Source organism: Myotis yumanensis, unplaced genomic scaffold (genome assembly GCF_028538775.1).
Source record: "Myotis yumanensis isolate MYYU_CA2020_CCGP unplaced genomic scaffold, mMyoYum1.0.hap1 SCAF_1, whole genome shotgun sequence".
Taxonomy (NCBI): Eukaryota; Metazoa; Chordata; class Mammalia; order Chiroptera; family Vespertilionidae; genus Myotis; species Myotis yumanensis.
In genome coordinates this window covers 82,381,718-82,406,377 of record NW_027223752.1, presented here as the reverse complement: position 1 = coordinate 82,406,377, position 24,660 = coordinate 82,381,718, and the positions used below count along the sequence as shown (strand labels likewise).

Genomic DNA, 24,660 nt, shown 5'->3' with positions numbered 1-24,660 from the left:
CTTTACTTCCTCTGAAATGAAAAATAAAACCTAACAACATCTAACCATGTAAGAGGTAACATCTTCCCTATTGGACTTGGCATTTTGTGAAACTTTTGAAAGACTGCTGTTTTCTGGACTGGTCCCAGTGACTGACTGTTGGCAGCTGCCCCAACAACCTGAATATAGCCTCTGGATTTCCAAACCCTGGAACACACAAGTGGACAATGTGTACAGGAGAGCACCAATACTTCTCTATTGTCTTGAAATTGGTGGCTGTGTTTCTATATTAGATGTAGGTTCCTGAACCCTGTGCAGGGTCCTCAGATTCAGGGCTAACAGGGAGGTGAGCACATTACTGCTCTCAGCAGACCCAGGCTTATATAGGACCTTGTAGATAATTCAGTTTGAAATCAATGTAAATTCTCAGCAAAAAGAGACAATGGCAAGATTGGCTTTTATCTTTTGATGGAGAGAAAACTTTCTTGATTTAACCCCTTTGATAATATTTTTCTAATTCTCCCTTTTCTTACACCATGGCCATGACTCTTTTTCCTCATAAACATTGAAGAGACTCTACTCATCTAGGGCTTGCCTTTTCTCTGGTCCCAGTCCTTGATCAGGGGGCCAGACTAAGGGCTTTTGTTAGGCAGCTATAGAAGACTATGAACACTAATCCTTAGAACAGTTCCTAAGCATACACAAAATATTTTCATGAGAGAAACCTAGTGAATTTGTCTTCAAGTTTTACCCCAACTGTTTGCAACAACAACAAACCTCAATTTAGGACCTCCTGATATCCCAAGAAGCACCATTCATTCAGGACTATGCCACAACTCCAAGGAATATGTAGACTGAAATAAAAGGTGTAACTTACTTGCTTCCACGGTGAGTTGAGTGCCCCTTCCAAAGATGAGTTGTGCTGTGGAAGCACCACTTTAGGTGTCATTACAGAAAACCTTGCTACCTATTTGCCCCTGTCTAGTCCATCTGTTTGGGAGAGGTGGGTGGAGCAGAACAAGTGTAGCTGGAGACATAGAACTTTGCAAGGGTTTCTGAGATCTAAGCATTGCATTTTGGCAGCTTGTTTGATGTGAGTTGTCTTCCGAGTGTTAACATTTAGGGAAATCCCTAAATTTTCTAATATCTTCTCAATATGTCATCTCTAACTTTCAGGTCTTGCTTCAGCATCACCTTTTCACAGGGAGAAAGTAATTATTTATAATTATTTAGGTTTTTCTGAGAATTGCCAAATGGCTATTTTCAGCTGCAACATAACTTTAAGACTTAAGTAAATCACACAAAACTATGCCTCAGTTAGAAGTGGAAGGACATGCTGGTTGGAGCAAAAGCCATTGATGTAAAAGACTTGGAGTCGGTCAAAAGGATCATCATAATAATAGGTGAATAGCATTTGTCTAAGTATTTACTACTTACAAACTGCTTGTGCTTACACTACCTCAACAAACATTATTGTAATCAACTCCATGAGGTGATATTATTAGGTCCATCTTAGAATGAAGTCACTGAAGCGAAGAGTGTTAAGATAGTGAGTGGTCCTCACTTTCAGGTCTCCAGAGTTCAGTTTCCAGCCATTGAACCAGAGTAATCGATAATAGGACTGAAAGGAGCCCCAGCGATCATTTGTCAGAACCTCTGTGGTCACACAGGGCTAATTAATGGATGCATAGGGAGAGTTTTGACTCCTTTTCCAGTGCCTTTAAAAAATTAAACCACAGAATTCCTACTGAAATTTATACCATTGGACTTCCTTGCTTTTCCTCTAAATTGTCCCTAAGGATTGGTCTGGATGATAATCAGGATCATAGTGTGCTAAAGCTGGAAGACACCTTGGAAATCATATGCATTTCGCTAGAGCAAAACTAGAAGTCAGTGAAGTTAAGTCACAGAGCTTTTCAGCCAAAGAAAAGGATTAGCAGCTGGTCTTAGAATTCTTGGTCTAACATGCTCATCACTATGCCTCACATTTATTAGATGTACTATAGTACAGGTCTGTTTATGATCTAGATCTGTAAATGGCAAAGTTTTGAGTATTAAGTAAGCTGGTTCTCTAAAGTTAGTTAAGTCGAGGGAAGACAAAGACTCCCCAGGAAGGAGAGTGGATGAAGAAGATTCACTGTAGCACACACCCCCATCCTGAATTTTATCAGAAACCCATCCCTTGCTAAATTACATGCTGGAAGGACTTCTCAACATCCTGAAAAATATTTCCCAAGCTGGTAACATGGGAAAATATCTAACAAAGATAATTACCAAATATAGTGGTCATAGTAAGAAAAAAAAAAGTCAGTCACTTACGTGGTTGTACTTTCAAATAGGTTCCGTTGCCAAAGATCAGTTCTCACAGCTGATAAACCTAAGCTAAAAACTGCCTCACTTTCCCATATGTCAATCCTGGCTCCAGTTGCCATGTCATGTGGTAGACACTGGGTGAGATTTTCTATCTCATCTGGCTTAACTTTTTAAAAAAAATTATTCTTTTTTTGTTTTGTTTTTAATAACATATTTAATACATTTAATTTACAACTGTACTATGCTTTATTTTATTATGGTAAAACATATATAAAATATACCATTTTAACCATTTTTAAGTGTTCAGAGGCATCAAGTACATTCACATGTGGTGAGCTATCACCACTCTTCATCTCTAAACCTTTTTCATCTTCCCAAACTAAAACTCTGTACCCATTGAACACTAACTGCCTACTGCTCCCTCCCCTGTCCCTGGTAGCCACTATTCTACTTTGTTTCTGTGAATTTGACTTCTCTAGTTACTTCATTCAGTATTTGTCCTTTTGTGTCTGACTTATTTCACTTAGCATGTCTTCAAAGTTCATCCATTTTGTAGTATGTGTCAGAATTTCCTTCCTGTTTAAAGCTGAATAATATTCCAGTGTTACGTATATGGCACATTTTATTGATCCATTTATTTTTTTATTTTTTATTTTTTTAAATAAATCTCTATTGTTCAGATAATTACAGTTGTTCCTCTTCCCCCCCACCCCCCATAGCTCCCCTCCACCCGGTTCCCATCCCACCCCCTGCCCTTACCCCCCCCATTGTTTTCTTCCATAGGTGTATGATTTTTGTCCAGTCTCTTCCCGCACCCCCACACCCCCTTCCCCCTGAGAATTGTCAGTCCATTCCCTTTCTATGCCCCTGATTCTATTATGTTCACCAGTTTATTATGTTCATCAGATTTTTTATTCACTTGATTTTTAGATTTGCTTGTTGATAGATATGCATTTGTTGTCACTTTGTTGTTCATAATTTTTACCTTTACCTTTTCTTCTTCTTCCTCTTCTTAAAGAATACCCTTCAGCATTTCATATAATACTAGTTTGGCAGTGATGAACTCCTTTAGCTTTTTCTTATCTGTGAAGCTCTTTGTCTGACCTTCAATTCTAAATGATAGCTTTGCTGGGTAGAGTAATCTTGGTTGTAGGTTCTTGCTATTCATCACTTTGAATATTTCTTGCCACTCCCTTCTGGCCTGCATAGTTTCTGTTGAGAAATGAGCTGACAGTCATATGGGTACTCCCTTGTAGGTAACTAACTGTTTTTCTCTTGCTGCTTTTAAGATTCTCTCTTTGTCTTTTGCTCTTGGCATTTCAATTATGATGTGTCTTGGTGTGGTCCTCTTTGGATTCCTTTTGTTTGGGGTTCTCTGAGCTTCCTGGACTTGTAAGTCTATTTCTTTCACCAGATAGGGGAAGTTTTCTGTCATTATTCTTCAAATAGGTTTTCAATATCTTGCTCTCTCTCTTCTTCTGGCACTCCCATAATTTGGATGTTGGTATGCTTGAAGTTGTTGCAGAGGTTACTTACATTATCTTCATATTTTTGGATTTTTCTTTTTGCTTTTCCAGTTGGGTGTTTTTTGCTTCTTCGTATTTCAAATCTTTGACTTGATTCTTGGGATCCTCTAGTCTGCTGTTGGATCTCTGTATATTATTCTTTATTTCAATCATTGTATGCTTAATTTCTAGTTGGTCCTTTTTCATATCCTTGAGGGTCTCACTAAATTTCTCGGAGGTTTCTAGAAGATTCTTGAGTAACCTTATAACCGTGGTTTTGAACTCTATATCCAGTAGTTTGCTTTCATCCATTTCTTTCATTTGTGACCAGTTTCTTTGTCTCCACATTTTTGGCTGCTTCCCTGTGTTGGTAGAGTGGCTTTGTGTGCTAGATGTCATATAGGGCCCAGTGGCTCAGCCTCCCTAATTACCTGAGGTGGACACTCTTGGTGCATCCTTTTGTGGGCTGTGTGCACAGTCTTGTTTTAGTTAAGCCTTGATTGCTGTTGGTATCACTGATAGGAATTGACCTCCAGACCAATTGGCTGTGAGGACCAGTTGTGTCTATAATGGGAGAAATTCTGTGCTGGAGACACCTTTATGGGGCAGGACTTGCTTCAGTGGTGCTTTGGCGCTCACTAAGTCTGCCCCCTGAGTGTGTCTCTTACAGATGTGAAGAGTTGTAATCTGGATGGTCTCACTCTGACCACTGGGTACACTGGCTCTTGGATCTCCAAGGAGGTGCTGTCAGTCACTGCCTGAGGCAGTGAGATACAGAGAGATCTGAAGATTCCTCCTCTTTGTTTGGGGTTTGGAGGTGCCCAGATGAGGCCTAGCTGAAGCAATGCAAGCTGCTATAGAGCCTTGGGCCTCCTTTTGGAAGCTCTGGGGCTCTCTGACCCAGCTGCAGTTTGTTAGGTTTTAGATTGCAAAAGAACAGGCCATTCATATGCGAAAGCCTTGGCGTGCAGCTTGGGTGGGGCTGTAAATTGGGTGGGGTGGGGCCTCAGGGAATCTCCAGGGCAGAGCAAACTGCAATGGCTGCCTGTCAGCCCTGCCCTGAAGAGGTCCCCGGATCTCTGTGTTCTGCCGCACATTGCAGGAACAATGATCGCTGTGAGCACCTCTGAGAGAAAGCCGCCCTTGTGTTCTGGCCCTATGCCAGACAGTCCAGTTCCTCCCCATATGAGTCTGGGTCCCCAGAGTCTCGCCCAGAACTGGAGTTCAGAGCAGTTGGGAGTTTGTATCTCCCTCCTGATTGAAAAAGACAACAGCATACCCAGTTGCCATCCCATTTCCACGTGTGCCTCCATACCTCCACACTTCCACACCTCCTCCCAGTCTCAATGAGCTTTTCTCTTTCCTTCTAGTTGTATAACTCCCATTCAGCCTGCCTTCCTGTGGTTCTGGATAATAGCCATTTTGTCTTTTAGTTGTAGTTTTGATGTGGTTGTGTGAGGCAGCAAGTTCAGGTGTTTACCTATGCCACCATCTTGGTTTCTCCTAAATTATTCTTATTGCAGTTATTCTTATTGGCTTAACTTCTTTTCTCCTAAGTCTTGGGGGCTGTCCATCAGGACAAAACAGGAGGTGATTTTTGTGTCAAATAGAAATCTAAGCTTTTGCCATGTTTCATTGCAAATCTGTGCTCTGAATGGGAGAGACTAGAAAGGAGTTTTTTAGTTTGATCAGGAGAAAAGAAAGGTGGCACATTGGCCATAGAGTTGTGGTTCTCAATCTTTGGGCTACACTTAGATAGGGCCAAGATCTAGTGGGTTATGCACCCCATTCATTTCTACCTTTTAGGGGAATTCCATTTTGTATTCAGCCAGAGCTTTGCATCACTGCAAAGCATTGTGCAGCAGCCAGACTTCTTAGCATAAAGTAGAATTAGAGTTTTCAGTAAATTTTAATAACATATTCAGGAATATAAAATTTCAGCAAGCTTTAACAACATACTCACACTTAAAGTGACAGTTAAATTAACCTCTGCCATATATAAAAATCAGAGTCTATGAGATTGCCTGTATGACCCTCTAAAACCAGGGAAAGAATATGCATTTTGAGATCAGTTTACAGCCAATAAAGGACTGCAGATCATACTTTGAGAATCACCACAATGGAGAGTGGTTCTCAGTTGTGGTGAATAAGAAAGATGTCAGAAAACCTGAAATCTAGACTCTGTCCCTTACTAAGTGTGTAATTTGGCCAAGTTCCTTAAGTTCACTGAGCTTCATTTGCCTCCTTACTGTAAGATTAAGTGAAAGGGTGTATAGAAAGCATTCTCCAAATTAGAAAGCCTAGGTGTAATTATTAGAATGTGTAATAAGGTAAGATGCAGAGAATACGTTTTACTTGAAGGATGTAATTTCACTAAGTACAGAGCCCTCCAAGGGCAGGGCTGTAGGGCAAGGTTGCTGAGAGAGGACAGAATCCTTGTGTTCAGTGTTTGAGATGAGAGTGTCCATTTTTAGGGCTGTGGGTGAGGACTGGAATCCAGGTTTCTGTCTCCTTTGGTCTTCCTCATTAGTCAACAGAGCCAAATATCAACAGTACTTCTTCAAAATAGACTCACCAAGGCCGAAAACTGACTTCTGCACATGGGCCACAAAGTTTCAATCGCACTGTATGCGAGCCCGCACGTGGTATTTTGTGGAAGGGCCACACTCAAGGGTCCAAAGAGCCGCATGTGGCTCGCGAGCCGCAGTTTGCCGACCACGGCTCTAGGTCATGTGTGACCTCTATTCCATTCTCTGATCCAAAAACCAAACTCCTTACAGTGGTCTACAAGCCACCCTCTCCCTACTTCCATTACCAACTTGACCTCCTTTCAAATCCTCTCCCTGTTACTCACTTTCCTCCAGCCACACAGGCCTCCTTATTATCCTTCACACACTCCAGGCTGCACTTGCGTTCCCTCTGCCTGGAGATGCTCTTCTTCCAGCTATCTGCATGGCTCCCTCTGTCACCTACTCAGGTCTCTGCTCGAATGTCACCTTTCTTAAGAGGCCTCTGTGATTCCTTTGTTAAAAATTGCACACTGCTCCCTCCCACTCTTTATCCCCCTTCCTTGCTTTATTTTCCTTTATGGGGCTTATTAACACATACAATATTATATATTTTACTCATTTATTTAGTTTACCATCTGCCTTTTACCATTAGAATAACAACTGCTATCATGCACGAATTTTTGTCTGTTTTGTTCACGCTGATTCCTGCAGCACCTAGAAGAGTGCCCGGCTTATAGTGACAGTGACTTGTCACAGGTTGTAGAGCTAGAGCTCAGGCTTGGCTCTGCAGGCTCTGAGCTTGCTTCCATTTCTATTTTCTTTGCCTTACACCACAACGGACTTGTCCTCTCATTCATTCATTCATTCATTCAACATTTATTTAGTGCCTTTAGTGTGTTTGTGTATACAGTAAGGAAAAACTCACAGTCCTTACCCTCATGGAACAAAGAAAACAGAAGATAAAGGATCATACAAACTTTCAGGTGGAGATGAGCACTATAAGAACTGCAGCAGGATAAAGGGGCTGCAGAATGATAGGGGATGCTTGAGAAAGGCCTCGCTAGAGGTGACATTTGACTAAAGACCTGGAGAAGGAGAAGGAGAAAGTTGTGTGAATCCCTGGGAGAAAATGGCTCCAGGCAGAAGCTCCATCCTGGAAGACCCATCCTGTGTGAGAAGGAATGCCAAAGATGGGAATGGGAATTTTAGAAATGAATTGATGAGCCAAAGAAAACACTGAGCTGGTGCATCCCACTATCCTTTGAAAGGAAAAGATGAGGGCCATCCAGAGAGGGCAGGATCCAGAATATCTTTGAATGGAATCAGATGGATGATGCCAACTTTGACTTTGCAAAGCTATGTGATTTTGGGGGACCCCTCTTGATCAGTAAAAGTGCAGGGAATAGTATCTAATTCCCCATGATTATTGTGAGAACTGAATAAAATGCCATTCATTCAGTGGCTGGAGACATAGTCGGCACTCAAAAGTGATAGTTGATGTGATGATAACATATAATAACCCATACTAATTTAAGTCCATCTAATGGTCCACTGTCATACGGATGTTCCTGACGACTAAGGCCTCTTTCTAAGCTCTGGTCATTGTCGTGGTCCTTAGCACACATTTATATTGTGGTATTTATTCCATGGTGTTTTGCCCTGTTCTCTGGTTCGGTTTTATGAAGTTAAATGGTATCCTCAGGTTTTCTCTATCCAGAGGGCTAAAAGGTGTGGTGGATTTGGGGCTGTGAGTTTATGTAGACCTGTTCTATTAGTGTTGTGCTCCCTGGCAGCCTGCAAGTAAAAACTTGAAAGAAGCATCAAAAGGAAGTAGGCTTCTGCTAAGATAAAGGCCCTGGGTTTGCACTGATGCCTTTTTAATCCAACATTAGGTGGCTAAAAAAGAAGGCACTATTGAAATATATTCTGGATCCTGCTCTCTCTGGATGCCCCTCATCTTCTCATTTCAAAGGATGGTGGGATGCACCAGCTCAGTATTTCCCACACTTTAATTAATCACATCTTTTTTTTTTTTTGTCACACCCATCTGTTGTATAATTTGTTTAATAGTTTTCTTTTAATTTACTCACTTTTTAACATCAAATATAATTAAAAGGAATCTAAATCCTATGGGTTTAATAACCTACTTGCACTATTTTGATACCCATTAAAATACAGTGCAATTAAAATGAAAAGAAAGTCTATGTACCATCTGAAACCATGTGACATATATGCACGCTTAGGGAAACACTGGATCGAGTAAGTCAGTAAACAGAAGAACATAAATTCATTCAGAAGGTCTTGATGAAAAAGGGAGGTGAGGGAAATTAGTCACTAACTTTGCTGGGAGTGTGGATTACATTATTATTTCAGTGACTTTACATTATTAAAGTCAATGAGACCTAAAAGCAAGGGCCCGAATTAGATGAATTTTCAAAATATTTTTTAAAACCCTGAATTTATCTGCTCTGCTTCTGCTAGCACAGCTTTGGAGTTCTTTCTCTTTTTGGATACAAAGCTCCTGTCCTATAGTGTGTGACGTCTGGGAATGTGTAGCCTGTACTCCCTCTTTTCCCTTCCTCGGCCCTCAATTCTATATCTTCTTCACTTCATACACCCAGGACTGTCCTGTCTGAGAGGAGCCCACCCCATTACACCCTTCCACCTCTCTAGAGCCTTCTCTTACCTTGGAAACATAGTTGAATGCCAAGGCATCAGGCCAGGACATGCTGTTACTTTGCCTGTAGCTAGCGTAGCAGATTTGGGACCACTGACCCCATTGTTAGACTTCCCAAGGATCTTTGAAATGGGGTTTTGCATTTGCTTATTACATTTTCTAGCTTACTACTAATATCTACTATCTAACTGGAAGCTAGATATTAAACAGCCAAATGGATACTGCTGTCTTTTTTTTAAAGTGACATTTAAGTGGCAGTTGAATTCAAATGTTACTTAAATGACACAAAAAGATGCCTTCTATGTTGAGTACAATCCTCTGACAAGTTTAGCACTGATTGCTTTATAACAGTTAATTAGTAAGTGGAACCAAACCCTCTGAGTGAGGGAGATGAACGCCATGAGCCCTCAGGGAACTACTCCTGGCGGTGTCCTGTAGACGTTAAAGCATTTCTTAGTTGGAAACATTACACATTCACTTTGTTCTGCGTGGAATCTGGTCTCACTGGGAGCCAGAATGTTCCAGCTTCCTCACTCATCACTTAGCTTCCTTTTCAGCCCTAACAATTGGAAACGGATGTCTGGCATCAGTTCCTTTCTCCTGAAGAAAAATGTGGCAACATCAGTGACCACTTACTGGACTTGCCGTCTATCCTCAGGAGGCTGACTCAGTTCTGAGCTCTCCCAAGAGCATATGTTTGGCCTAAGGGATTGTTTATATCGGCAGCCACATTGATAGAATTTCCTAGACTCAGATCAACCTTGTTTCTGTTCTGATCAGTTCTGACTCGACTCAGGAACTCGAAAAAATGCCTCATAGTCTCTATAGCCAGGGATTGAGCAGAATTTCCTGTTTCCTCTGAGCTATGTGGGGGTCTTCCACAGCCCCAAAGTCTATTTTTTTTAAAAAAAGACAACCCCCATCTCAGTTCCTATGCAGGGGATTAACCATTTTCCCCCAATCCTCCTTTACCCTATATTGGTAGCTATTGCTACCCATTTCACATTTTCTAATACTTTTGCCTCCTTAGATGGAGGATGCCTTAACCTCAAAGAGCAGACAATTGAGTTACTTACTTGGTTCCACGGTTACACGGACTCCGTTTCCAAAGATGAGTTTGTCTGACACAGCACTTGAGGGCTTTCCCAATACCTCAGCAGTGCCCCCACCACTCTTCTTCCTATTAACTATAGGACTGGAGGATCTTTAGGGCTTGGCTCTTAGAAAGATGGCACTTGTCTATTATCCAACTGATTCATGGTGATTTAATCAATTGCCAATAGGGGTGAGTTTGCTTTTGGGAGTGTTTTGTCTGAGAAGTAGGTAGGAGCACATATTCCTAGGCTAAGATTTCCAGGGCAGGACATGAAGTTCTCTGAATGTTGCTTTCAATTATTTTAAATTGTCCTCATTTCCTAGACCCTCACCTAACTCTCAGTCTTGGAAAACTAGCCTCACCAAGTGGATGGGTCTTGGATCCATGATTATTCCAGAGTCAAGGCCTCCACAGTCACCAGTGCTGCTTAAAGGGCAGAAAACGTGTGGCATCACAAGAGGAGACAGGCTGTGTGAAGCACTGATCAGGAACCAGTGATTTACAGTGCAGTCACAGTTAGCATGAGCAGCTATGGCCGGTGATTGCTGAAAAACAAATCAATCTCTGCTGAAATTCATCTTCTCAAACTGCAAAGCAAAGCACTGGGCAAATCTCTCTAGGGATCTGGGTTCAGAAATTCCCTATGAGATGGCTCATGTAATTCTCTTGTGCAATAGAATCAACACAAAACCAAGACAAGGATATTTTTAAAAGAAATACCTTTTTGTATTCCCCAAACATGGCTGTAAGAACATATTGAAAAGCCAGTTTCATCTCATCGAGAACAGCAGTGAGTGAGCGGCCAGGTGCTGGGGGGTCACTTCTCTTGGCCCGGTCAACTTCCTGGCATCCTTCTGAGTCACTGAGCAAGGAGGGGTGGCTACTTGCTGTGTTCACCCTCTGGGGCAAGGTAGCCAGGCTGAGGCTTTCCCGGGGAAGTGCCACCTTTGCCCCTGCAGTTTTTGTACAGGTCTCTGCGGGTTTTGTAGCACTGTGCGTATCCCCCCAATTCACAGTGTTACAGAGCTTTACAAAAACCTCCCTGGGTTTCACCTCCGCGTGAACTCTGAGAACCCCTGGGGCCGGATGTTTTCTTCCAGTCAGGCTCCAGCAAGATCAAAGGGTTTGGCAGTTGGCTCAGGGCAGGCTTGCCCAGGTGCTTCTGTCTGAGGGTCTTCTGCCCCACTGGCTACATCTGCCCTGGAGTTTGCAACTGGAATGGACTTTCAGAAACCATCACGTCCACTCCCATCTGTGCTTTCTGGCCAGTTTTCTTTCAGATGGTTTCCCACGGAAGACTTTGTCAGCTACCTGAATGTCTCAAGTGGATTCTGCATGCTGTGGGCTAGGCAGAAAATGTGTGTGATCAATGTAATGTCTCCTGTCACCTGCTAAGCTCTGGGTTACCTCGGCTTGCCCCTGCTTTACACCTGAATAGTGTTAAATAGTTTACAAAGGGCTTTCACATAAATTTAAAATTTTATCCTCTCCATTGACTCTCTGGTTGCTAAATTCATGGCCAGTAGCCCATATGGTGCTCTGTACGATTTAGAAAAGGCAACCCCACTGGGCGCATGTGGAGGCAGCAGCTTGGGAACAGATGGTACCTTTGTGTGCTTTATAGAAGGTTTCCCTTTCTCTAGTTCACGTAGCTCCACAGACAGGGCCTTTAGCCCCACTTGTCCCCTTGGCCAAGTGCCCTTGTGCAAGGCGCAACTGTGGAACTAGCAGTGTCTCTGTCCAAATTCAATTGATATTTTTAATTTATAGTCTTGTTTAACCCCTGCTTTTTGACATAGTTGCTCCCCATTTGAAAACTTTTCTCTGGGGCTCTCAAGACATTGGTCTTGGTTCACCTTTGATCTCTGTGTCTATCAGTATGAAAATAAAGCGATACACTAGGCTTATCAAAAGTGGCCTTATTCAAAGTGAACCATTAAAGGGGAGAGTGAATTTTGTTGTTGCTATCAAAAGGGAGCAGGATTAAGAAAGGTTGATCTTCAGACTTTCCCTGGAGGATCTTATCCAAATCCATGGCTTAATCCCAATTTTACTTATAATCTTTGTGACAGCTCTTTCTTGCCCTGCATATAACTGTATGCCTGCCCCATATACAGAGCCAAACACTTTAGTGCTGTGTAACCCCCCCAAAAACAAATAGGAAACTAGGAAATGAAGAACTGTTACGGCCTCAGTAACAAAGTAACAGGATGGCTTAGGGCAGAGAGCAGGAAATTGTGTGTCATGGGGAGGGCCAGATGAGAATAAAGAATGGTAATTTCTTGAGTATAACTGTTATAAGGTGCTAGTCTTTGATGTGGCAAAAGGTTGGTGGTCACTGTGTTGAATAATAGATTAAGCTTCTGATTAATCCCTGTGAGACTCATTGACCTCCTGGTGCTGCTGTGCAGACTTTCCCAAGCAGCCATCAGAAACTGGTTTGAATAGAACTAGTTATAGGAAACAAAAAGTTGGGAATGAAAAGGCAATTAAAATCTCAAGTTATATCAAAATTTAAACTATGCAACCTTGTGAGTCTGGGGCAGTGACTTTTATAATCCTGTGGCCATGGCAGAGAGTTTTGGGGTGATGAGTCCCGATGAGAATGCAGTTGCTGCGGTTCCCAACATTCCACTCACTCTCTGCAGCAGGAGTGTACGTCCGTGTACCACATGACTTTGCAGGGCCTCCTAGGCCAAGTGCACATCTGACTCTATCGACTTCGGGGTTTGGCCATGCTTTGGTCCATAGAGTATGAGTAGAAGTAACCGTGTGCCAGTTCCAAACTGTGGCTCCTGGACACATCACATCATGGATTTCCACCAGCACTCTTGAACCCCCACCTTCTGAGAGGAGAAGAGTATGCTCCAGGGAGTCGTTGCTGCTTCAGCCTGGTTCTTAGAATGTAGGGCAGACTTGAATCTAACCCACATCTTGAAGCCAAGTCAAGCTGGCCTGCAGACCAGTGAGCAAACAACAACAACAACAGCAACAAACAACAAAAACCATGTTTGTTGTTCTAAGCAACTGATATTTTGGGATTGTTTGTTATAGATCATAATCAGAGCAGAAATAGCTGATTAATACAGAGGCTAAGCTAAGCCTTGGTGGGATTCCAACTATGAAGTTACATGCTTAAAACTGTTGGTGGCTCTCCATCATTTTTAGAATAAAATGATATGGAACACAGGCTTTTGTTTACCCTCCCCAGGCCTGTATTTTGTACCTTTCTACCTGCTCCCTTAAACTCAGCTGCATTGAACTGCTTGCTTCCTGAAAGCTCCATGTTCTTTCATACCTCTTTGCCTTTCTCTTGTGATTGCTTTTACCTTACATGCTCTTTCCTTCTTCCATTCACAAATTTGGTCCTTAACCCATCTCCTTAGATCCTATTCTCTTTCTGGTCTTAGATTAGCTATTGATTTCCTGGGAAGCCCTAACTGAAGGCTGACGACTGGATTGGGTTAAATGCTCACCCCTTCCCTGAATTTTCATGACATTCAGTGCTTATTCCCATCATCGCACTCAAAGCCCTTTTTCTTCTTCTTCATAAGTTAGACACCCTTGAGGGAAGGGGTTTTTCTTGTTCATTTCTGTATACCTTGTGCCAGCACAGTGCCTGGCTTGATGAATGCTCAGAAAGTGTCTTAAAAAGGATGTATAACATGTTCAGAGAGGATAAGAGAGGAAGTGACAGAGTAATGGCCAGAACCCACACAAAACCAGCTCCTAGTGCCCAGCTCTCTTTCTGGCACCAGGCTGTTTTATGGAATACTACCTTCATATGTTTGGCAGAGCATAGCAACATTAGTGGTAAACAAATTGATTTTTAACATTAGCCTGACTTAAGTATCATTAGGAGGATGAATTTGTTGTGATTTGCTTCACACAATGAAAGACATTCTAAAACCAAGTAGAAATGAGTTTCACATTGTCTTCATATTTGGAGTATTCAGATCACATTCTTTTCCACCAACACGAGTAACCAAGCAAGGATCAGTTGTTCCTCTGGAGAGGACTCCCAGAATGTCACAGCTGGGAGAGACTTCAAGGATCATATATTCACTCCCTTGGGTGTTCAGAAGAAAGAGTGTAGAAAGGTCCAAGGCAACAAAGTTCAAAAGAAATCAAATATTCCAATTCCTAGGTCAGTTATATATTTTAGTATATTAGGTAAATACCCAGTCTTCTTTGGTCTTTTATTCTGGCATTTACTATCTGAAAGTGTTTCTGGGTATCCTCTTAGTCCCTCAGGTGATCTCCTTCCCTGAAGTGGCCATAGAATGGCCCCAGGTGACCTGGCATTTTCTTTGTCTCTGTGACTTTTCAATGTTGTATGAGATACTTTTCTGTGCGAAAGAGTATGGTTGGCAGGCACAGGGTGGGGGTATCCTGAAGTTCGGCTCTTCCTGGAAGGAACCAGGCCATGTTCTCAGTGCCTGGCAAGCTCTTCTTCAATGGAGAACAGAGGAAAAGGACAGTGTATGGGGACTAGGTTTTCCATGGTAATTGTCCAGTCTTGGCTGGGACCAAGCCTCATGCTCAGAGACTCAAAGTGCTTTGTGAAAGTTTATGGGAGACCAACCTAAGAAATAAAATATTAGACAGGGATGTCCTCCAAGGATATGGACTTTGAACTAGCTTTATTTATCTCCACCTCCTGCTCCCAGTGTTGACATGTGCTCTTTGAGGGTTATAGTCAAACTGCAGTATATTCAAAAGAGAATACCAGGCTATTGAAGAGACTTCAAACCATGCACAAGGAAGAACAGCTAAAAAAACATGGGGGAAGTAGAACAAAGGAAGGGGTATCTCTAAGAGTGTTTGATCATAGTCTTTGGATATCTGTAGGGAAAGAACTGGCTTATTAAATCTTGTCTGTTAATGCATTTTATCTATTGCAATGTGTTGGTTTTGTTGAAATACTGTATATGCAGATATATAGTTTGAAAAGAGAGGTTAGTTGCAGTGTGGAATCTGAAACTATGTTAATGAACTTTCCATATTCATTTAGATTAAAATCCATTGGTCTATCTTACATTTTGGATGGAACTTTCATCCATATATGGTTTTGTAACATTATCCTTTGGTCAATTGGAAAACATTGGCTCATGAGTTAAACAACTTCCACATGTTTGATATTGACACATTTCATTATACAATATCAAAATATCACAGTAGCTAATATCACCACTGATATCTTCATGTTGGGGACCCATCCAGTTCATGGTAACTCATATAAGTTTTCCTAAACTCTAATTTTTGCCTAAAGCTTAGATTTTTATCATTAGTAATAATTATCAGTTATTTTTCTTGATGTGACAAGCTCAGTTTGTTCATTTTCAAGAATGCCTGCCAAATATTCAAGTCTGAATAACTATAGTTTGTCTGTCAGTCATTCTTTCAAACAAAAATGGTGTTTCATGAAAAGAGTGGCTTGTTCAGCTTGCAACTCAAACAATTGCACAAATGTTTTCTCTTGAGATAGCTATCAAAATTAGCAGAAATGTATATCTTCTTTTGCCACACAGAATGTTAAGAAGACATGTACTCAAAAGTTAAGATTTAATAAATTAAGTTTTTGCTACTTTGTCAATGTTATGGACTGAATTTTGTCCTTCTAACATTCATATGTTGAAACCCTCCCTCTCAATATCTCAGAATGTGACTGTATTTGAAGATACAACCTTTAAAGAAACGATTAAGTTAAAGATGAGGCACTGAGGGTTGGGCACAATCCAATTTGACTGGTGTCTTTATAAAAAGAGAAAATTTGGACTCACAAAGAAATGAGACTTGCAGGCACAGAGGAAAGACCATGTGAGGACACTGAGAAGGTGACCCACAGCAAGCCTAGGAAAGAAGCTTCAGGAGAAAACAACTCTGTAGGCATCTTGATCTTGGATTTCCAGTCTCAGAACTGTGAGAAAATAAATTTTTCTGTTTAAGCAACCAAGACTGTGGTATTTTGTTATGGCATCCCTAGCAAACTAATATAGTCAGTAACATTAAAAATAATTAAATTCTTTATTGTTTAAGTATTACGTGTCTCCCTTTTCCCTTCCATTGACCTCTCCCCAGCTGCCCCCACCCCCCAGCACATTCCCTCACCCCTTCCCCCCCCCCCCCCCCGACTGTGTCCATTGGTTATGCTCATATGCGTGCATATAAGTCCTTTGGTTGATCTCTTACTCCCTCACGCCCCCTCACCCCCCGCCTTCCCTTATAGGTTGGTCAATAACATTTTAAAGTAAAACTGACTCTTCCCCAACATGTACTCAACTTCACCAACAAATACATGGCAGTGAAGGCTATAATGGTTGCTAGTACAGAATTGATGCCACTGCCTTGATTCATGCTAAGGGACTAGAAGTTGTATCCACCATTGTTTTTGCACCAACAGTGAAGATGTAAACACAATGGAAAAAGGCAAATAATACTTTGGTATTGTTGTTGCAGAAGACCAAAGAAAACCAAGCGATGCTTTAAAGAAGAGGAGTGACACTTTTTATTTAAGCCAGTGGACTCAGGAAATAACTTTCCAAATCTGAGTAAAGTAACATGCAGGGGGCTTCTCTTTTATATTTTTCTCGGGTCTTTGTCCTGCAAATACAGATTATGCTTCTGGTCCTTTTCGTGGGTTTGCAAGAAGGCTCCCAGGTGTTGGGGGTCTCCAGGCCATATCTGATGGTCTGGGCTGGTGCCAGCATTAATAACCTTCTCTCCGGGGCAGTGCACTGTTCACAGTTTTATGGCTTCTGTAACGAGTTCTGCAAGACCAGTTTCTGGGAAAGAAGTAATGACTTAATTATAGGTTATCGAGAATGTACACTGGGCTGGCTGGCATGGATTCTGATTGCTATCCCCCCAAATATCAGGGTTACATTGGAATTAGCCCTTTTTAGCCTCCTCATTATTATAAAAATAGTTCTGACTTAATGAACTCCTAAAAAGGTGTTGGAGTCCCTAGAGGTTCATGGACCATACTTAGAGAACCACTATCTTAATATTTTGTTGTTTGTGCTATTGAAGTTGCAATGATAGCAGAGCAGTCAACTCCAGGTTTCCTCTGCTGCCTCATCTCTCTCTATTTGTTTGCTAGTGATTAGTAGAGCAACTTTATCATATGCTTTGATTGACCAATGAGTAAGTAGTCAGAAACCACACCTAAAGGAACTACAAAAAGAACAACAAACAAAGGCCAAAGTGAGTAGAATGGAAAAAAATAAAGATTAGAGCAGAAATAAATGACATAGAGACTAAAAAAAACAGTACAAAAGATCAATGAAACCAAGAGCTGGTTCTTTGAAAAGATAAACAAGATTGACAAACCTAAACCAGACTCATCAAAACAAACAAACAAACAAAAAAACCCAGAGAGGAGCCAAATAAATAAAATCAAAAATGAAAGAGAAGTAACTGACAATACAGAAATATAAAGAATTGTAAGAAAATATTATGAACAACTATATGCCAACAAATGGGACAACTTGAATGAAATGGATAAATTCATACAAACATACATATAGTCTCCCAAAACTGAATCAGGAAGAACCAGAAAATCTGAGCAGACCCATTAAAATCAATGATATTGAAGTGGTAATAAAAAACTCCCAGCAAACAAAAGTCCTGAACTGGATTTCTTCAGAGGTGAATTTTACCAAAACTTTCAAAGAAGAACTAACACCAATTCTTCTCAAACTAGTCCAAAAATTCAATAGGAGGAAATACTCCCAAGCTTATTTTACAAAGCCAGCATTATTCTAATTCCAAAACCAGATTAAGATACTACAAAAGAAAGAAAATTATAGGCCAATATCCCTGATGAACATTGATACTAAAATCCTCAACAAAGTATTAGCAAACTAGCTCCAGCAATACATTAAGCAGATCATCCACCATGACCAAGTAGGATTTATTCCTGGGATGCAAAGTTGGTACAATATTCACAAATAAATTAATGTGATAATTCATATAAAACACGAAGGATAAAAATCATATGATCATATCAATAGATGCAGAAAAAGCATTTGATAAAATCCAGCACCCATTTATGATAAAAACTCCCAGCAAAGTGGGAATTGAGGGAACATATCTCAACAAAGTAAAGGCCATACATGACAAACCCACAGCTAACATTTTGCTCACTGTCACTAATTGTTAGAGAAATGTAGATTAAAACCACAATGAGATGTCACCTCACATCTGTTAGAATGGCTACTACCAATCAATCCAGAAATGACAAATGTTGGATGTGGAGAAAAGGGAATCGCTGTTGGTGGAAATGCAAATTGGTGTAGCCACTATGGAAAACAGTATGGAATTTCCTCAAAAGATTAAAAATGTATCTGGCTTATGACCAATGATTCCACTTCTTGGGATTTATCGGAAGAATCCCAAAACACTAATTTGAAAAAATATATGCACCCCTGTTTTCATTGCAGTATTATTTACAATAGCCAAGCTATGGAAGCAACCCAAGTGCCCATCAATAGACAAGTAGATTAAAAAAAAGCTATGGTACATATACAGTCAAAATTTATTTCTTAAACACCTCCCATCCTGAATAATTTGGTTCTCAACCAAGTTGTTCACAGATTAAAAAATGTCTCTGTAATCGACCAAAACTTCAATTTTCGACCTGACAACCCTTTCATGATGAGGTATCAGCATGACAAAAAGCTTCTCACAGGCAAAGAAGAGAATGCTTTTGTTGCTGGTGATTAGCACAATTTTAAAACATCAAGAGTGCTAATGTTGCTAAGGATGTGAAAATGCTCACAAAACATCAATCACAGGCAACTGAATAGGTAGAAAACTGTTGTTGATTGGATAAAGGAAAAGAAATTAGTTGGTGATAGTATTCCGGAGGCAGTGATATATGAAACATTCCTTTAAGGCTAGTATGGGGTGATTCAATAAATTTAAGAAAAGAAGTGTTTATTTGTAAATTAAACAGTACGTTAGACATGTATATAAGAAAGGTTGAGGGGGGAGGACAGGAGCAGGCTGGAAGAGATTAATGGGGTAAAAAGGAGGACCTATGTAATACTTTCAACAATAAAGATTAAAAAAAAATGAAAGGTTGAAACAGGAGTCATTTGGAGTCTGGAATGGATTAATTCAATTTAATTATTTCTAATGGGAAAAATGATTCAGTTTTTGAACAGATTGCTTCTTGAACATCCTTCTGGAATGAATTAAGTTTGAGAAACGAGGTTCCACTGTATACAATAGAATATTACTTGGCCATAAAAAATACGAAGTCTTACCATTTGCAACAGCATGGATGAACCAGAGGGTATTATGCTCAGTGAAATAATTCAGTCAGAGAAAGACAAATACCATATGATTTCACTTACATGTGGAATCAAAAGAACAAATTAAACAAACAAAATGGAAACAGACTTCTAGATACAGAGAGAGAATTTGTGGTTGTCAGAAAGGGGGGGTGGGTGGATGGGTGAAAGATACAGGGACTATGAAGCACAAATTGGTAGCTACAAAATAGTCATGGGGAAATAAGTAGAGCATAGGAAATATAGTCAATAATATTGTGATAACTATGTGTAGTGCCATTTGGGGTACTGGAAATATCGAGGGAACACTATGAAAATGATATGATTGTCTAAATGTTAGGGGCAGAAATAGAATATTGGGGAACAGCTACAATTATAAGAAATATTAATCATGCTCTGTTAACCATCATGATTTTGTTCTGATTAGAGAAAGCACATTCTAACCTTGCTAAGAGTTGTATGTCCTGGAGCATGGGAGCTAACATCGGAATGCAGTCCATCCTCCTGTCCCGAGAACTATCAGTATGGAAAGGTTTACAACCTCATGGCTGAGACAGTCTAGTTCAGGAGGCACCTGCTCTTTACAACCCCAGTCCCTATCACCTATAATCTGGTCCTGGGGCACCCAGAGGCGCCCACCCTCTGTGCCCCACTTCCAGCCCACATGACTTGTATCCCGTGCCTACTTTCTCAGGCCTATAATTCTTACTTCCCCACGTAATCTTTGTCCTACCCAATATAAGCAGCTAGCTTATGGTGGGGTGCAGAGCATGTTTTTGGGGATGACCTGCTGCTCTCTCATACTTCTGCAGTATTGGAATAAACGCTCATATAGGATTCAACCCTGCCTCTGCTTAATTGGCTCAAGTAGTGACAGGCAGCCCAGACCCCTTGGTTGTCTGGTTACATAACCACTAAACCATATACACAAAACCAAGACATAAGAAAAAGAAGTGAAAATGGTTCTTAATTTTTTGCAAGATGCTCAAAATTATTCATAATAAGAGAAATGTGAATTAAAACTCTACTGAGGTATAATCTCTCACTTATTCAATTGAAAAGAATAAAGGTTTCACAAATTAACCCACCCCCCCCACATGGTTTTCTGCATAACCATGGCACTACTGTTTCCCACTTAACAAGGTTAACAATTCCTTAAAATCATTTAATAGCCACTTCATGGTTAAATTTTCCTAATTGTCCCCAAAATGTTTTTTACAGATGGTTTTTAAAAACAAGAATCCAATCAAGGATATTTAATTTGGTTGTTAAATCTTTTAAGTTTCTTTAGTCTGTAATAGTTTTCCTTCCACTGCTTTGCCTCTACTGTATTACCCATGACCCCCACCCCCCACTTTTCATCACACTGATGATTGAAGGGATTGGGCCTATTGTCCTGTAGAATGTCTTACCTTCGAATTTGTATAGTTAGTTATTTGTATAATCCTTTTTAAAAAAATTGATTTCAGAGAGAGGAAGGCAGAGGGAGAGAGACAGAAACATCAATGATGAGAGAGAATAATTGATGGCTGCCTCCTGCATGGCCCCTACTGGGGATCGAGCCTGTAACCCGGGCATGTGCCCTGACAGGAATCAAATTGTGACCTCCTGGTTCATGGGTGGACCCTCAACCGTTGAGCCACACTGGATGGACACTTTATATAATCCTTTAACTTGTTCTTCTAGCTCTCTTATCTCCTGTTGGAATTAAAGGTTTAATTAGCTTTGTTAAGCTATTTATTTTTGGCAGGAATTCTGTGTAGGTGATGTTGTGTCCTGCATACTGCATCAAGTTAAGGTAGAAATGACTTGCTTGATGAGGCTAAGATCAATCACTAGGTTAAGATGGTGACAGAAAAACCTATATTGTACAAAGTTACATATTCCCGTTGCAACCAGAAAGTAATCTGAGACTTTAAAATGTTTTTAAACTTTTATTTTGGAACTTTCTCCCCACCCTGCATAATTTCTTGCATGAAGCAGGAAGCTGGTCATATTTCTTTTTTCTGTTACTGTTTCTGCTCTGGCAGGAAAAAGTTTCAAACTCATCACTATATCCTCAAAAATTAGTATTTAAAAGAGTCTGCTCCTTTAGAAAATAAGTAATCCAAAGATATGTTCCATTTCTGTGCTAAAAATGAGAATTTCATTAAAAGTGTCATCTTTCACAATTATTTATATTCTACGATAATGGGCTCTTCTGATGTTATTTTGATTGCGTTGATGCATTCTATAATTTAAAAGTTATTTTGAACAACCTTGGAGGAGGCCTAGGTATAGTTTTCTTTCCCCATGCAGTGCTCTTGCTTTTCTGGACTTAAAAGAGCAATTGGACTTGCTGTGCTAAGTGGTGGTTGTCATCCCAGGATGAAGGGATTAATTCCTGTGTTCTTGGATTAAATTTATGCATGGTTAAGAGAAGAGTGAAGGAGAGCCCAGGCTTCATAAGCTCTCAAATCTATGGAATTAACTATTGATTGATCCTCTGAAGTGAACAGAAATATTGCTTAGTTCCCAGGAAACATCTTTCAAAAACACATCATTTAAGTAGGTAGGCATAAATGTGTTGTTGCTCTGGGATGAGGAGACTGCTTGGTGGCATTTGGTCAGAGAGGGAGATGCCTTGATACTGAAATAATATCCCAGTCCTGCTAGGTCTTCCACTATATTCAAGGACCAGCTCAAGATTGATCTTCTAAAGCTTTTCCCAGCTATCTCTACCCAACAAAAAATTTCCCTTCTCACCATCTGTTCACTTACTTGTGATTTTCTGATAGCTCAGGTTTTATTTATGAGAAGTTTGTACTTCTCATCATATCACTAGGCCATTTGTCCCGTGCTGCTTAATAATGACTTTCTTGCCATCTCTACTTCCTCATTTGACAGTTTTCTCATGAGAACAAGACACATGAACTGATTGGGTTAGGAGATCCTGGGTTAGAGATTCACCTAGTGGATCTGCTTTCAGTATGGCCTTTACAAATACATAATTTAAAAATAACTTGAACTCTGCCAGCATGTCATATTGCAATGAGATGGAATTCAATTCACAATAACCAGTGTCTAAGCATTTTTGTACATTTTTAGTAAATGTTTTGGCATTTAGTAATGCTTTTACTAGGCACTGAGTTCTTTGAAGGGAGGAGTTATGTACATTGGGCAGATGGGGGTTCATCTTCTTGGTTCATCATATGCAAGTATGTGACCCAGGATATAGGCTCACAGTCATTATTGGTCTCATTCCTTTTACTTCTTCCATGATTTTCTCTTTTACGTTGTCCTGAGTATAATTAATAAATGTTAAAATGTGTGGTTGGAATTATTTATTACTGATGACTTAGGTAATACTTGTTCATTCTGAAACCATTGCAGTAGATAATGAGTAAACTCCTAAAGATAGGAGTCTGGAGGCAAGAGGCAATAAAACTCATTTTATTTTCCCACAACACTCAGAGGGCTCTTCCTGAGGCGAGGCATACATCGTGGATCATAGTTGGGTGTTTTTCAACGAAGGCTTAATACATTTCAATCTCTGTGGTAAGTAGTCACAGTGAAACACAGCAGTACAAAAACCCTCTTCTTCCTTTTTTTTCTTTCCTTGGCATTTTGCCATTACCACCCTCTGCCATCCTGAACCTCAGAAATCTCCTTTCACTGATGTTGTTATTGTGGTTAAATGCTATAAAATTCAGAGGCACAAAATTATTATAATCACACAAATCAATAAATAAAACACTAAGAATCTAAAAAATAAATGGGTGAAGAACAAATGAAGAAAGTCACTCATTGCTTAACAAACTTGGAAAAAATGTTTCAACCTTCTAGTAGTAAAAAAAAAAATGTAAATAAAGCATTAACAAACCAGTTTTTCAGATATTTAATCAATGTTTTTGTTAGAAAAGGTGAAGTTCCCCATGCTGCAATGATCTCAAAACAATATAAATTGTTACTTTTTTTATTGGAAGCCAATTAATGAATATAAAGAGGGTGAAAACATTCATACTAGTTGGAGCAAATATTTCCATTTTGAGAAATTTGCTGTGAGAAAATACTATACATGTTTGAATATAAACTGAGATTTATTATCCTCAGAAAAGAGAGAGTCCCCTTATATTTGATTTCCTGCAAATTACAAAAAGCAATATTATACTGCTTTCATGCAATTATTTTATTTTGCACAGTTAAGTACAGCTTAATGAAGACACATTATCCTGGAATGATCTCAATCAATGCTAGTCCATGGATGCTTCTGGAAGTCCTCAAATAAGATTAATGAAAAAGATAACTACATAATTGAACAAAAAGTTAGTAACTATTCTTGGGAGTATGCCTTTGAAATTACAAGTGTTCAATATTGTTTAAACAAATCTTTTAAAGTAAATGTTTTGCTGTGGAGATCAAGAATATCACAGGATAAACAGCACAGCAACTGTTCTAATGTTATGTGAATAGATATTGTGGTTCAAAAATGTTTTTAGTGATAGCTTCATGTATGGATTCATAATGTGCTATGATTCAAACAATTTAGACACAAGTGAGTTTGATGTGCTTGAAAAAAATGTTTGAAGATTAAAAAAGCAGCTCTTAGTGATGAAAAATACATTGATTTGAGATGCCTATGAAGCATTTGAATAAAATTTGTGAACTATGAGAATTTAAAAAAGCAGTAATTCAAAATTAATATACATTTATATAATATGTGATTTTAAGTATGCATGTGTAACTAAGTTGATAAATAAAAAATTTTTGAAGTAGAATTTGACAGTTTCATCTACAACCCTAAGTGTTTATATATTCAAGTTGGCCAAAACCTACTTTTGAATCTTCTATTTGAGGAAGTGAAGGCTTATTTTAGGTCTTATATGCATATATTTTAATATATAAAGCTTATATGTATAGTTTCCTCATATAATTTAAAAAATAAAAAATTTTATAAGTACATATATGTTCATCACAGCAATTTTTATAACAGGAAATAGGTGAAAGTTGCCTAAATTCTCACTCATAAGAGAACTGATTAACTAGACTATAGTATGTTCCTAGATACAGTATTAATATGGCTTATTAAAAATATTGATTAGTCCAACTGTGATGGCTCAGCATCAACCTATAAACCAGGAGGTCAAGATTCAATTCCTGGTCAGGGCATATGCCTGGGTTTCGGGCTTGATCCTCAGTGGAGGCATTCAAGAGGCAGCTGATCAATGATTCTCTCTCATCATTGATGTTTATCTTTCTCTCTTTCTCCTCCTTCTTCTTTGAAATCAATAAAAAATAAATT

The 24,660-nt window shown here is 39.7% G+C and overlaps 1 protein-coding gene and 1 gene segment (V, D, J or C); both read right to left on the bottom strand.

Moving 5' to 3' along the window:
• Positions 1–24,660, bottom strand: part of LOC139017637 (T cell receptor alpha chain MC.7.G5-like) — a 288,027-nt gene that overhangs the window by 90,576 nt on the left and 172,791 nt on the right. The gene's annotated exons all lie outside the window — the stretch shown is intronic.
• The window catches only part of LOC139017648 (T cell receptor delta constant-like), a 51,242-nt gene that overhangs the window by 9,023 nt on the left and 17,559 nt on the right, over positions 1–24,660 (bottom strand). Inside the window, 1 exon segment of the C gene segment in view lies at positions 10,061–10,105. Coding sequence covers positions 10,061–10,105 — 45 coding nt within the window.